The following is a 15,198-nucleotide window of genomic DNA, read 5'->3' on the forward strand; positions in this document are numbered from 1 at the left end:
GTCAGAGGTAGTATGCCTTCAAAAACCAGTTGCTGGGATTCACGAGTGTGGAGAGTGCTTTTGCTCTCAGGTCCTGCTTGCGGGCTTCCCATAGACTTCTGGGCAGTCACTGTGAGAACAGGATGCTGGCCTAGGTGGACCTTTTGCCTGATCCAGCAGAGCTCTTATTATGTGGCAAGGGCTCCTGAAGAGCCTTAATCATGCAGGGCCAAGCTGACAGTCCCTCCCCGCATTGGCTTTTCCTGCTTCAGAGTAGGAAATGTGGGTGGAGGAAGTGCTGATTGCATGTTGCCCTCAACCCAGCCTTTTCTGAGGGAGAGATCAGGACGTGCATTGGATGCCACTTCCCAAGGTCACATGGAGTGCCTTCAATCAGTGATGCCCAAAAGCACACAGTGGCCCCATCTGTCCTTTCCCTCAGTAGGAGGAGACTGTGAGAGGCCGGGGGGGGGGGTTGGCAGCTACAATTTTGGTTTGGTCAACAAGGTGAGCAAAATGTGTGGGACGCTATCCTATTGTGTTTGAGAAGAGTATGTATTTGTGTAGGGCTCTTGACCAAAAATAGACCGTGAAGTGGAGCAAATGAAGCGGGTGCTCTGTTTGTATGAAATTTCCCCCCCCCCAAACACCTCATCTGTTTCCTCAACTGAACCCAGTGACAGAAATTGCAGCCCTTTTCCTAGATAAACTGGGATGTCAGCTTCATTAAGGGGAGCACATTTCCAAATAGGGAACTTCAAACACATTTTATCGGTGGATTGATTGATCAAATGTATGTCAGCTTGATTTTAACCTTTGATTTTATCAGTATTGTAATGAAGTGTATATTATTTTATGTAAACCACAGAGGTTTTTGTTGATTAAGTTATATATAAATCTTGTTCAATAAATAAACTTTTTACAAGGAAAAACATGCCACTTTTAAAAGCTTATCAGGCACAGCATGCCAACAAGTTTAGTGAAACATGTTTCTTCTACCTCACTACCAACCTATTTAGGCTGATCATTCTAGAAAGTATTAGAAACAAAGGAAGTTCAGAGGTGAATACAGATACTGACAGACCTTAACATTTCAGTGGCTGCCAAATGCAAAACAGTACTTGAGAGATACAATTGCGGTATTCAGCCGGATGTCTGAAGGTCTAAGCAGGAGACTCCTGCCTCTGACCACAAATGTTTGTTTTGCAAGGGATGGTGAGGGTGTGGCAAGACAAGTGGCAGTGGATTCTTATGAAGAATGAAGCAAAGAATGCTGCAGGTCTGTACAGCTCATGGACTCAGTTTTCCAGTGTCATTGATTTGGTTTTGCTTTTGCTTTTTGTAGTGGTGGCTCAGACGGATTCTACCACAATGATGACAATGGTTGATCCTGGTGTCTGGAACGGAGTCTAAACCTAGGAATGACTCTTCTCAGGTATGAATAAAAAGGAAACCACAAGTTTAAAGAGAATAAACTGGTACATAAGACTTAGTTAGAGAACATGAGGCAGAGCAGCTGTGAGCACTGGGTTCTGTCTATGGGTTTCCCATAAGCATTAGGATGACCACTATGAAAACAGGATGCTTGAGTAGATGGGCTTTTCACCTGATCCAGCAGGGATCTTTTTGGGTGAGTTCTCTGCAGCTACCACTTTTGCCTCTTTCCCAACCTTGGGACCATTTAAGATGGAAGAATGAACATAAGAATGCCTTTGCTGGTTCAGGCCAAAGTCTGTGTAAAACCAGCATCCTGTTGTAATGCTGGTTCTTGGCGACCTCAGTGTGAATAGGGGTAGACCCATGTTTTAGAACAGGAGTGGCTAACCATTGGACTCCAACTGCCATCAGCCCAACTCCTATCAACTCCCATGATAATTGGCCATGTTGGCTTAGCTGATAGGAGTTGGAGTCCATCAACATATGGAGAGCCACCATTTTAGAAGATGGGAGGCTGTGGCTAGATCTCTCAGATCTGTACATGGCTGCCCTGTGTGGTGTCCCACCGGAACTGCAGTTTGGAGTATCTCCCAGAGCTGCAGTGGAAAAGGCTATGAGAGTGTGGAAGCTGGCACAGCCCACTCTCCAAATAAGGGGAGGAGGCTGATTTAAAATGTGAGTAAAGCAACAAAAGTGGCAGTTTTCGGAGAGACAGGAACACAGAAGTAAAGAGAGAGAAGCAGATAGCTGAAGGCTTGCAAGAACATCATAAGAGACCCTGCTGGATCAGGCCAAAGGCCCATCTAGTCCAGCATTTTGTTCTCACAGTGGCCAACCAGATACCTATGGGAAGCAAGCGGAACCTGAGTGCAAGAGCACTCTCCCCAGCACTCTCAGGAGATTGGCTGCTTGCTAGAAGTGCATGTTTCTTGCCTCCATTTACATATTAGTAAGTAAACCAAAGTTTATAATGACACCTTAGGTCGGTCTCTCTCTCTCTCTCCCCCTCCCTCTCCCTCTCCCCCTCCCTCTCTCTGCCAAACCCAAGTAAAGTAGCTGCTGGAATTTCTCACCAGTTAGGGAAGCAAGGAATATATAACACTAACATCTTGGAGGTCTCTGTGCATATAGGTTTTGCGCCTTCCAAAGCAACATTCGGAACCTTCTGGAAACTAGGCAATTAAACATTTTGGCAGGAGGCCCAACCCCAGTCCTCAAGGCACATGCTTAAAGCTCCTCCCCATGCCTCTCCTCTGCCACCCCTCCCAGTTTCTTTCTGATCATTGTAGTGAAAGCACCACCTGAACTTTCTCTTGGATTATTCACTCTGTGTAGCAAAACTAGGCATTTGTTTCTTCTTGTATTCTCCTTGCAAGGCAAAGTTAGTCTCTGAATGACTATTGTTGCTGTGACAAACGAAATGACGGGTATATTAATGTCACTGTACTTCTTCTCCATTCACAACCCTCCCACTCTATTAACACACTCAGTAGCTGATTACCTCTAGGATGATTTGGACTAAATGATTTGGAGATATACCTTTGAGTCTGTCTCCAAAACCAGCACAGCTTCCTGCACTAATACCTCTGCATAGTAGTAATAACCATTACCAGCATGGTTAGAATGTTAGGCTAGGGCCTGGGAGACCAGGATTCAGATCTTCACTCAGCCATAAGCTTGCCAGGTGACCTTGGACCAGTCACTGTCTCTCAGCCTGACCATGTATGCCTTGAGCTCCTTACAGGAAAGGTGGGATATAAAAGTAATAATAAAATAAATAAAAATAAAATAAATAGTTAACAAATACACGGATGTCTTTGAGAGGGGTCTCTCTTATCAGAAGAGGCAGAGTGGTATTTGTCTTCCTTTTCTAGGTTTCCTGCCTTTACAGCTTTTTTTCTTGCTTTGAGATAATATTAGAATAAATTTTATTTATTCTTTTTTTAAACTATCCCACCTTTCTTAAAAATGACAATATAAAAAACAGTATAGAAAAACTAAACACAGGCAACTAAAACATCATAATAACAATGCAACCTTAATTAGAATGGTGGCACCTCAAATGCAGTGAGATTATAAAAGATTACCTTTAAAATCTCAGAGTTAACACTGAAACAGCATTACGGTTCAAAAGCCTTACCTAAAAAGGAAGGTTTTTGCCACACAGCAAAATATAATTAAAGAGGAGACAAGGTGGACTTTCCTTGGGAGGGAGTTCCAAAGCTCACGTGAAGATACCAAGAAGGCCCTTTCTCAGGTCCCCACCCATTGTAAGTACAGATATCCGTGGGATGCACAAGAGGGCTTCTTCTGCTGATGACCTTTAAGAGGGCAGGCTTGTATTGGGAGACCATCCTTTTGATGTCAGTGGCCTGGTTCACACATCACGCTAAGACAAACTATGGCTTAGCACGAGCATGCAAGCTCCCAAAGAGATGTCCACTGCTTTGTGCCTCCCTAGTTATGCTGCTGCTGCACTGCACTGAGATAAGCCATGGCTTGGCTTAGCATGTCTTCTGAAACCAGGCTTATGGTTTAGTACTTCCAAACAAACCAGGAGCCATAAACCACAGGACAAATCTTTGTTATAGTCTGCAATCTGCTCTGCCGGAGTTCGCTCATGTTTGACTTAGCATGACATGTAAACCAGGCCAGTATCTCTTTGGTTAAACGTTTCTTGATTATTGATTGATAGATCAGGTTGCTCATTATTTTTAGTATTTTTGTAGTTTGAGTATTTTTAAATGATTATATTTGCATTTATTAGTATAATATTATTGAGTTTGATGTATATTTTAGAGTCCACCACTTTTTGTTGTATTGAAGTATTTGAGTCCTTAATGTAGTCTCTTTCAAGATCTATATTATAAGTCAATTATAGTAAGCAGCATACAGCTGGTATAGCACGTGGGGAGGAGAGCCTGGTTGGGAGTCCAGAGTCTGTGAGTACAAATCCTCGCTCGTGTCTCCTGGGTGTAAAGGGCCAGCTAAAGATCACCCCCACAGGGAGTGGCTCAGCGGTTACGTGCCCTGCCACCTGTGCAGCTGTGGGCAAGCTGCATAGTCCCAAGGAGCCCAGTTGTCCCCCAGCTGGCAGTTGTGGACAAGGAAGGGGCTGGCTTGTGCAGCTGTGGCAAGCTGAGCAGGCCCTAGCCAGCTGGGGAGGACTAGCCTCAGAGGGAGGCAATGGTAAACCCCCTCTGAATACCGCTTACCATGAAAACCCTATTCATAGGGTAGCCATAAGTTGGGATCGACTTGAAGGCAGTCCATTTCCATTCCATAGTAAGCAGCACTTGGAGTCATGTGTACAGTTCTGGTCACCTCACCTAAAAATGGATATTGTAGAGTTGGAGAAGGTTCAGAAAAAGGCAACCAAAATGATCAAGGATGCGGAGCAGCTCCTCATGAGGAAAGGTTGTAACATTTGGAGTTGTTCGTTTAGAGAAAGGTGAGTAAGAGGAGACATGACAGAGGTATGCAGAAAGTGGACAGAAAAATAGTTTTTCTTTCTCTCTCATAACACTACAACTTGTGGACATCCAATGAAGCTGAATGTTGGAAAACTCAGTACAGACAAAAGAAAGTACTTCTTCATACAGCTCATAGTTAAAACTATGGAATTCACTTCCACAAGAGACAGAGATGGCCACCAGCTTGGATGGCTTTAAAAGAGGATTAGAAAAATTCATGGAGGATAAGTCAAATTCATGGAGGATAAAGCTACTACCTTCTTTGGCTATGCCCTTCCTCCATGGTCAGAGGCAGTAGGCTTCGGAATACCAGTTGCTGGAAACCGCAGTAGGAGGAAGTGCTCTTTCACTCATGTAGAGCTTGTCATCTGCTTAGCCACTGTGAGAACAGGACGATGGACCAGCAGGCTCTTCTTATGTTCTTAAATTGATTAAATAGAGTTTTTTCAGTCCCTTCCTATCTTGATCCTCTTTTCCCCTGTAACCCCACCCAGGTATTATACAGAGTAAAGGTTCCTAGGGGACCATCAGCTTCATAGATGGACAGTATGTACGTGGCTGAGCCTTCATCAGAAAATGGGAGCATCTCCTTGGATAACGTCATATTTCTGGATTTTCTCACCAACAACACAGAAGAACAGTGTTTCAGTGCCCATGCCCGCAGCACTGTCCTGCAAGGGCTGCCGTTCGGTGGTGTGCCCACAGTGCTTGCCCTCAACTTCATCCTCTGGTTGGTGAGTGAAGATGGGAAGTTTTAATATCTCATTATTATCCATGCATTACTCAATACCCATACTGCTTCACTTGCAGCTAGGAACGAGAGGGGTGAAATAAGAAATAACACTTGGAATAGAAATTTAGATAGAAGTGACATCACACACAAACAATCAAACACACAGGATGTTGCCGATCTGGAGGGGAGAGGAACACCACTACAGCAAAGATTCCAATGTGCACATGCATGCGTGGCTGAGTATCTGTGAAGGATTGTGAAAGAATGGGTTGGCTTCAGCATTATTAGATAGGCTGGCTGTCGTTGTTTTTACTCTGTTGGGTGTCTGTGTATTTATTTTGTCTATTTCCAAAAATGCAAATGACTGTCCATTTTGAACAACAATAGATTAGAGGAAAACACACGAAAGGTCTTCCACACTAATATTAGCTTACCTTAGAAGATGGGGCTTCAACAACACCATAAAAGTAATCTAATATATTTTCTCTCTATCCTGAGTTTCCCATGTTATCAGTGCTGTCGCGTGTAGAATGATAATGTCTGAGAACTGGTGTCACTGGTTTACAGAGTTCTTGCTCTGTTTCTAAAGAAGGATGCTTTTTCCTGATGAAGCCTAGGGTGGAGCTAATTGTTACAAGGCAAACACAGGACCTCAACCCTGAGTTGTCTTGCAATATTAATGTTAGGCGCTAGTGGAGCAGACTTGCAGTGAACCCTCCCCCACATGCCTATCTCTCCCCCACCCCATCACTATTGTTTGCCTTTTCCAAGTCCAGAAGTAAGTGTAGAGGGAAATTTTTCTCAGAGTGTGTGTGCTTTGCAAGGGAGAACCGGCAAGAGTGATAAGGGTTAAACACTCCCTCCTCTTTCCCATTTATTCTCCCATCTCACTTTCACATTATCTTGACAAATATATTATTTTGGGCATGCATTTTTTTATGCCTCATTTATTGGTTTTTCAAAAAACAAAAACTAACAATGCAAGTAACAAGCATGTTGTATCAGCATCACTTACGACTCCCTTAGATCTAGACTCTATTCGGAAGATTGAATACCTTTATTATAACTACAAATCAGCCCGAGCAATGGTAACATTTGCATCAGGTGCTATAGCTGCAAAAATTTACTCAGCCAAAGAAACGTTCAAAAGAAAAGGTACGGATGTTAGGAGGCACTTTAAGGATAACTCCCCCATTATATCTCTGAGAACCCAAAGGGAGGGGAAGAGATGCCCCTCTACTTTGCGGCTAAAGGAGCCACTGACCGGGGAATTAGTCGAGTTGACCAATGCCCCCTCTCCTACATTGATCCATAGCTCAGGTGAAGTAATTCCAGGCTCGGGGAGCTTTAAGGGCTCAAATGGTGTGGGGGAGCCCCCTGAGAGCAAGGATGATTTTGCTCCTGGAAACTTTGCACCTGAAGAACTACTGCTAATTAGAAGCTTCGGTGCTCTACCTAGACAGGAACAGCAAGAGATTTTGCTGCGACTTTCTTCTTTGAAAGAAACACTCCTAAATATGACCAACCGAGACGAGTCTAAACTAAACAATATCTGCCCGCCCGCCCGCTTGTAATACCAAAAAAGGACGGAAAACTACTCCCACCGGGAATTGTTCAGCAGATCTTTCTGAGCCCTTTAAAGGCTCACAATTGGTCAATAAATTGCAATACATCTTGGGGTTTCCCCTCAATACACAAGTCACATCATCTTAATACAAAGGGGCGGCTGGCTCTAAGCCCCGAAATAGTGGTATTGCAACCCTCTAGATCGACACAAAACAATATCTCTTCCAATCCTGGTGATTTGGGGATTTCCCCAAAGTCTCCAGTATCCATTAATTATGACGGCCCTCAAAAAAAACCTGCCCTTGCTGACCACACAAAAATGAATGCAAAAACTACTGATTGGATAGCCTTACAATTCTTGGAACCACATGAGAGTGGCTTACAAGACTTTAATAATATTACATCTAAGCCTACCCCTCGAACTTCTATTCCTTGTGTACCACCCACCAACTGCTGTGTTCTGGAGAATTTAGGAGGCAGTATCGATATAATTGAAGAGATAGACTGACTATGACCGAAGAATGGCACCACTCCTCTAAAATTCCTTTCTTGGAACATTGCTGGCTGGAAATCTAAAAGTAGTAATCGCAATTTCCTTGCCTACTTGAATAAGTTTAATATTATCCTGCTCCAAGAGACATGGTGTAGTGATCATATTTACGTCAATGTGACCTTCTGTACACCTGCACTCCCTAACAAGAGCAAGGGCAGAGCCAGACAGGGACTGTGTAGCCTGGTCTCCTCATCTTTGGATGCCAAGATAACTGAGCTCCCGGACAGCAACTCCACTTTGATGGCTTTGATTTTGGAGATGAGGTCCATACAGTTGACCTTACTCTTACTTAATATTTACTTCCCTCCAATGGCTCGCAGGGAGGATACCATGTCTAATTGGCTTAAAACCGAATGTCACTATGCACATTGGAAGGCCAAATTTACTTATGCACTTCCTATAATTGCAGGTGATTTCAATGCAAGGACTGGAACCTATCTGGTGGATGTCCCCACGTCTGGCCCCCTTTCCTTTGCTAACAGGGGTCATCTAAAGAGTAACTCACGCCACTCTAAAGACACTTTTCTAAACCCTCTAGGAGTAGGTCTGCTCCAGTTTGTCTCTAAAAATGACCTGTGCATCTTAAATGGCTCCAGTGCTGGTGATGACTGGGGGGAGTTTACCTATGTCTCCCCCAGGGGTTCGAGTGTGGTTGACTACATTATTACCCACAAGGTGCTGAAAACTCTGGGTTACATCTTCAGAGTAGCAGATTGCTCTGATAGTGACCATCCTCCGCTGAAATTTTTTTTTACTATCCCTAGTGTGCCACAACTGAACATATCACATCATGCACTTTCCAGACCACCAATAGCGGTTAGCACTAATAAGATAAAGTGGTCCAATAAAACAGGACAGGCGTTTGATAGTTTTACCCACCTCCCCCATATAATAAAAGCCTTAGAACAAATAACAACAGATAGCTCGCCAAGAAAGGGCATAATGATTTTTGAGGACCTGACACAGGATATGAATTCCACTCTTCAAACATCTAACAAAACTTTAAAACTTCCGACAGATAGAACTAGTAAGTGGTTTGACAAAGAATGTGCTGACCTTAGGAAAAGAATTCGATCTGCTTATCGCTGCTACCGAATAAATAATGAGCGCTAACTCCCTCACTCATACTATGTGCTAAGAAAAGAGTATAAGAAGCTTATTTATAGGAAGAAAAATGAGGTAATTAGGGACTCATGGCAAATGCTGATAGCAGCATCTATCACCCGCAGCACTAAGTCCTTCTGGAAGCTTGTCTCCGGAGCCTTAGCTGACCACAATGGAAGCCCAGATTGTCATATCCCAGCCAATATCTGGGAGGATCATTTTCGTGCTGTTTTCAACGATCCAAAATTATGTAACTTTAGTCCTTCCCCCTATCTGCCTCCCGACATCCCTGATTGGCCCCCTGTTGATACTAATACCATTGAGGAACTACTGTCCCAGGTAAAGATAGGCAAGGCTCCTGGACCAGATGGCATTCCTTCGGAGCTACTGAAATGCAGTATCAGCTGGTGGGCCCCTCTGCTGGCTTCCCTCTTTACTCTAATAAATAATTTGGGAATAATTCCCACAATCTGGCTGAAAGCCTATATCATTCCCATCTACAAGAATGGACCTAAGAATGACCCGAGTAATTATCGTCCAATCAGTTTATTGTCTCTTGTGGGGAAGGTGTATGCCAGCTATTTCAGCTTAAAGCTGAAATTGTGGATAAGTGATAACAACATCTTGGGAGAAGAGCAGATAGGTTTTAAACCAGGATGCTCCACTCTTGATCACTGTTTGGTATTGGCCCACTTAGCGCATAAACATTCTAAACCACGAGGAGGCAAACTTTTACAGCCTTTATAGACCTGAAATCTGCTTTCAATTCCATCTCTCGTGACTGTTTGTGGAGCAAATTAGAACTGCTGTCTATAGAGAAAAGGCTATTGTTCCTGATTTGCTTACTGTATCACAATACTTCTATCCAGGTACGATGTAGCTATCGAGGCCACCTCTCAAGGGAGATCCACTCCTCACGAGATGTTAGGCAAGGGTGTGTTCTCGCCCCCACCCTATTTAACCTATATTTGGCTGACCTTCCTCCTGCTCTGGGAATGTTACAATCCCATCCACCCAAGCTTGGGCTTACAAAAGTATTCTGCTTTACGCAGATGATGTGGTCCTAATTTCCCAAACCCAGCTGGGTCTTAAGAGACTACTCAATGGTTTTGTGGAATATTGCGAAGGTAATTACCTTACAATTAACCACTCTAAATCTAAAGTAAGTGTTTTCCAGGAAAAGGTCAGGTTCCCTTGGCTCATGGGGTCCACCAGAATCTATCAGGTTGACTCTTATAAGTACCTGGGTATTTGGTTTCATGAAACAGTCAGCTGGAGAACCCATGCCAAATATGACAAGGCCAAAGCTGAGAAAAATTTGGGTGCAATGACCCCCTTCTTTTTCACAAAGGGCGGGAAATTTGTGCCAGCAGCAGTACGTGTTTTAAGAACTGAAATAGTCCCGATGATATTCTAAGGGGCCCCAATTTGGTATCCCTACTTCAAAGGATCACTTGAAGGAATTCTTCCCTTCTTTCTTAGATCTATTTTTGGTGTCCCAAGATGTGTCTCTGGAGCTACTCTTAACTTGGAGGCTGGCAACTCTTTAAATTGCTTAGCTTGGACTTATGGTATTCAATTCTGGCTACGCTGCTGTCTTATGTTCACTCAAGACTCACTTACTTCTCAGGTATTGAGAGACTCTATTAACCCATCTTGGACCAAGGTGGTGCTGGATAAAATTGTCTCGGTAGGCCTTTCTTCCTCTGACTTGCTCTCTATGGAACTTGGTAGGGCCAAGGCAATTGTCAAACAGCGGCTAGTTGATATTGACAACCAAGAGCTTCTTGCAGCTGCTTCGGGCCCCTGCTGTCCTTGTTCACTGGGTCTAACAGGTTTCCCTTGTAAAGATGGGATGCACTATTTAAGCTGGTTATCTGTACCCAAGTACAGGAGGGCATTCTCTTTGGCCCGATTCAACGCCCTACCCTCTAAACTTTTGGAGGGCAAATATGATAAAACCCCGAGGAATAATAGATACTGCCCCTATGATAAGACTGAAGTGGAGTCGGTCTTACATGTCCTGTTTAACTGTAGATATTATGATGGGGCCAGAAAATATCTTTTATACCCCATTTTGCAATCCCTCCCACGTCGTTCCCCGGAGGCTCTTTTGCCTGTTCTCTTAGAGGGTTCTGATAAAGCAATTACTGTTCAAGTAGCCAAATTCTTGAACTTGGCCATAGTGAACAGACCCTGTATGATTGTGTATTGCATTTAATCTATCGTATTGCTTGATGTCTGCCATAGCTCTGTTACCAAGTAGTCTTATGTAAATATTGTATATTGTATTGTGGTCGGTCGACTGTAAAAATTAAATTAAATTAAAGTAAGAAGCATGAATGATAAAGGGAAAAACAAACACAGAGCAGCAAAACATGTCAATTCATAATACCATTAAGAAAATCAGATATATGTTTTAAAAAAGAGAGAGAGAGAGAGAGAGAAGAAAGAATAAGTAAATATAATTCAGTTAATCAATCTGGGAGAAGGGGTTGGATGGGGAAGAAGAGATGGGAAGGAATAAGCTCTGGCAAAGTCCACATGGCTTACCAATTATTCAAACAGCTCCAAGTTGGAGTCCCAGATCTTAGAGTATTTATGTTCTTTGCGCCTCTGAGTAAAAGTAGCTCTTTCATATGCTGCAAGGGAAGAAAGGTCCTCTAACAACAAGCAGTTGGGAGAGCCATTTGATTATTCCAGTGTGGTAAGACAGCTGCTTGGCCACTAATAAAGCACACAGGTCCAGCTACAGGGCCCATCCAAATTTCAGGACATCAGGATATAATGAGGTATAGGATGAACATCTGAAAAATTTAGATATGTTCCTAGGACCAGGTTAATGCAAGCAAGGACTTTTGCCCAAAATGGGGGCACTACAGGACAAGACCTGATAGTATGTTCCAGTGCTGCCCCACCTTACCACAACGCCAGTATGCATCAGTAGGTGTAATATGCTTCTGACAGAGGTGATGGGGGGTCTAGTAAGCCCAAAAACCAAGTTTCTTATGGATAGATGTAGCCTAAGGGCCAGGGAGCAGAACCTTACAGCAATCAGTATTGATTGCCATTGTCTCAAATAAATGGGATGCTCCAGTTCTCTGTTCCAGTCCTCTGTAAGGCCATCCATATCAAACTTCCCAGCACTCAACCAAGTTTTATAAAAGCAAATTGCGGGTTTCCAAAATTGCACTGAAGCTGTCAGATCCCACAAGTAATCGAGTTTCAGAAGCACTCAAGGTCAGGTAACATGTTGTGCTGCCCTTTTACAAGACACCAAAAAAGTGTGGAAACAGAAATATGTAACTATCTCAGTTGTTGTGTGTTAGCTAAGAAAGGAGAGATTGTTCTCAGATAATGCAATTTCTGTCAAGATGCAAGGCCATAGATTAGTGGGGGGAAAGGTTCTTAGAGGACTTATTTTGATCCCATGAAGAGGGTTCCCTGAGCTATGCTTTTCTGTCTCCTTGCTCCAGTTCCTCCTTCTGGTCTTCTCCTGCCTTCGGAAAGCAGCCTGGGACTATGGGCGCCTGGCCTTGCTGATGGATAATGACAGGTAAGATTTCAGCTTTCCTAAAAGATGGAGAAGGTATGGGGCTAAGGCAATAATTTATACGATCCTCCCCTGCAGAGGTGGTGGACAGATTAAGGTGGTCCGTCCCCAGAGACTAATGGAATTCACAGGATTCCTGAAAGTCCTGGGGGAATTAGATAGAGCAAGTGACCCTGTTGAAGCCCATGTCACGCTGTGGAACAGCGAGGCATGTCAGGCTCTTGACATGGTTGCCCCTGAGCACCCTGTCCGGCATTGTGGAGCCCAGTTTGTACCTTGGTACACCAGTGAGCTAAGAGCAATGAAACAGGCTGGATGACAGCTAGAACGCAAATGGCGAAAGATCTGCTGTGAGGCTGACTGGGCCCACATAAAACATCATAACTGTTCCCACTGTGTGGTGGTGAGGGCGGCGAAGAAGGCCCACTTCTCTGCCACCATTGCATCTTCAAGTAGCTGTCCAGTAGCTTTTCCGTATTGTCAGGGGTCTGTTGACATCAGCTTCAGGAAATGGAGCTTTAGACCCTTTGGAGGCCCACTGTGAATTGTTTGCAAGGCACTTTGAGGGTAAAGTTGCTCATCTCCGTAGCAATCTTGATGCCCCCTCTGCATCTACTGTAGTCCCTAGTGAGGTGTGCAGTGCAACGTCTGCTGCAACTTCTTAGGAACGGTTTGAGTTGATGCGGCCTGATGATGTAGACAAGGTGCTTACAATGATGCAGCCAGCAACGTGTCCTCTCGACCCTTGCCCTTCTTGGTTTATTAAAGCTTGCCAAGGGGGTGCGTCCGAGTGGATCTAGGATGTGGTCAATGCATCGTTGCAGGAGGGAGTTCCAGCCGCCTTGGTTCCAGCCTCCCTGAAAGAGGCAGTGATCAGACCACTCCTGAAAAAGCCCACCTTGGACCCATTGGTTTGTGACAACTACCACCCGGTCACAAATACCCCCTTTTTAGGGAAGGTGATTGAGAGGGTTGTGGTGCAACAATTGCAAGTACTCTTGGATGAAACAGATTATCTTGACCCATTCCAATCTGGGTTCAGGCCTGGTTATGGGACTGAATCAGCCTTTGTTGCCCTGATGGATGACCTTTATTGGGAGAATGACAGGTGGAGTGTGACCCTGTTATTCCTACTTGATTTCTCAGCGGCTTTTGATACCATTGACCATGGTATCCTTTTGAGCCGACTTGGTGAGATGGGTATTGGAGGCACTGTTTTGCAATGGTTCTGATCCTATCTCTAGGGTTGTTTTCAGAGAATAGCATTGGATGATTGTCTTTCAGGCCCTGGCAGTTGTGCTGTGGGGTGCCGCAGGGTACCATCTTGTCCCCCATTCTGTTTAACATCTACTTGAAGACCTTGGGAGCAGTCATCAGGAGCTTTGGGGCAAGTTGTTAGCAGTACAATACCCAGCTCTATTTCTCTGTGACATCTGAATCGGGAGAGGCCATACAAGTGCTGGATAATTGGTCAGTTACTTGCTTTGGATGGGGTTGTACTTCCTCTGAAAGAGCAGGTCCATAGTCTCGGGGTGCTCCTGGATTCATCTTTGTCGCTAAGGGCCCTGGTAGTGGCTAGGAGTGCCTTTTACTAGCTTTAGCTGGTAAGACAGCTGCAGCCATTTCTGGACCGGGATAGTCTGACTACTGTTGTCCATGCGCTGGTAACCTCCAGGCTGGATTACTGTCATGCGCTATGTGGGGCCACCCTTGAGGTTGGTTCGGAAGCTACAGTTGGTGCAAAATGCCGTGTCTAGACTGCTCACTGGGACAGGGTATTGCCAACATGTCATCCCACTGCTGAAAGAATTACACTGGCTACCTATTAGCTACCAGACTAAGTTCAAAGTTCTAGTTTTGATGTACAAAGCCCTATACAGCTTGGGACCAGGATACCTGAAAAACCATCTTATCGCTTATATACCCAGTCGATCACTACACTCTGCGCCCTCCTGCAGATACCATCTTATCAGGAGGTCCGTTCTGCACAACATAGGAAACGTACCTTTAGTGTAGTGGCACCTACCCTGTGGAATTCCCTCCCCTTAAATATTAGACAGGTGCCATCTCGGTTATCTTTTCGGCGCCTACTGAAGACCTTCTTCTTTCAACAAGCCTTTTAAGCAGAGACCTTATCCCAGTCTGTGTCTGTGTTGGAATTGCTTTTTAAGATGTTTTTAAACCTTTTTTTTAAAAAAAAGATGTTTTTAAACCTTTAAAAAATGTTTTTAAAGATGTTTTGTTTTAATATATTTTAAAGTCTGTTCTTATGATTTTTAAAGTGTTTTTAGTGCTTTTGTTTCCCGCCCTGGGCTGCTACTGGGAGGAAGGGCAGGATATAAATCAAATAAATAACTAAATAAGAGTAGAACAGTTTCCATAATCCAAAATTAGAGGTCCAGCAATGCTGACAAGTGCACTGCCAGCAACAGGCCCAAGGCAGGGTACCAATGAACAAAGTATTTAGTATCTGCATGGCTGAAGCAGTGTAAAAATTATACCAGAGGTTCCCAATAATGCCAGCTGTACAACATTCGTATAATTCTGTTCAAGTTAGCTTCCATTTTTCCAAAACAATTTTTTCTGGCGCGCATAATAACACATGAATCACTGAAACATTGTGGCAGTTCTTGTGAAAGGTTTAGAAACCAAAGTGGAACTAGCAGGGACAAACTATGCCCTGGTTCAGATGTGGGGAATCTCAGGCTCCTGGGCCAAATGTGGCCTCTCTATCTGGCCCTCAGGATCTCTCCCGAGGCCACACTCTTTGCCAGGCCACAACCCTCACTGGACTTCCTTC

The 15,198-nt window shown here is 44.1% G+C and overlaps 1 protein-coding gene across 7 annotated transcripts in view; it reads left to right on the plus strand.

The window, feature by feature from the left end:
• TMEM63C (transmembrane protein 63C) overlaps nucleotides 1–15,198 on the plus strand; it is a 136,563-nt gene that overhangs the window by 71,923 nt on the left and 49,442 nt on the right. For 6 of the 7 annotated variants that reach the window (XM_061611821.1, XM_061611825.1, XM_061611823.1 and 3 more), the window contains 3 exons: nucleotides 1,325–1,414; nucleotides 5,384–5,623; nucleotides 12,322–12,401. In XM_061611821.1, coding sequence (XP_061467805.1) covers nucleotides 5,429–5,623; nucleotides 12,322–12,401 — 275 coding nt within the window. In that variant the 5' untranslated portion in view covers nucleotides 1,325–1,414; nucleotides 5,384–5,428. Of the gene's footprint in view, nucleotides 1–1,324; nucleotides 1,415–5,383; nucleotides 5,624–10,327; nucleotides 10,476–12,321; nucleotides 12,402–15,198 lie in introns of those variants that run through there. The other variant, XM_061611828.1, reaches the window with a different exon arrangement.

This window comes from Rhineura floridana, chromosome 2, assembly GCF_030035675.1.
Source record: "Rhineura floridana isolate rRhiFlo1 chromosome 2, rRhiFlo1.hap2, whole genome shotgun sequence".
NCBI lineage: Eukaryota > Metazoa > Chordata > Lepidosauria > Squamata > Rhineuridae > Rhineura > Rhineura floridana.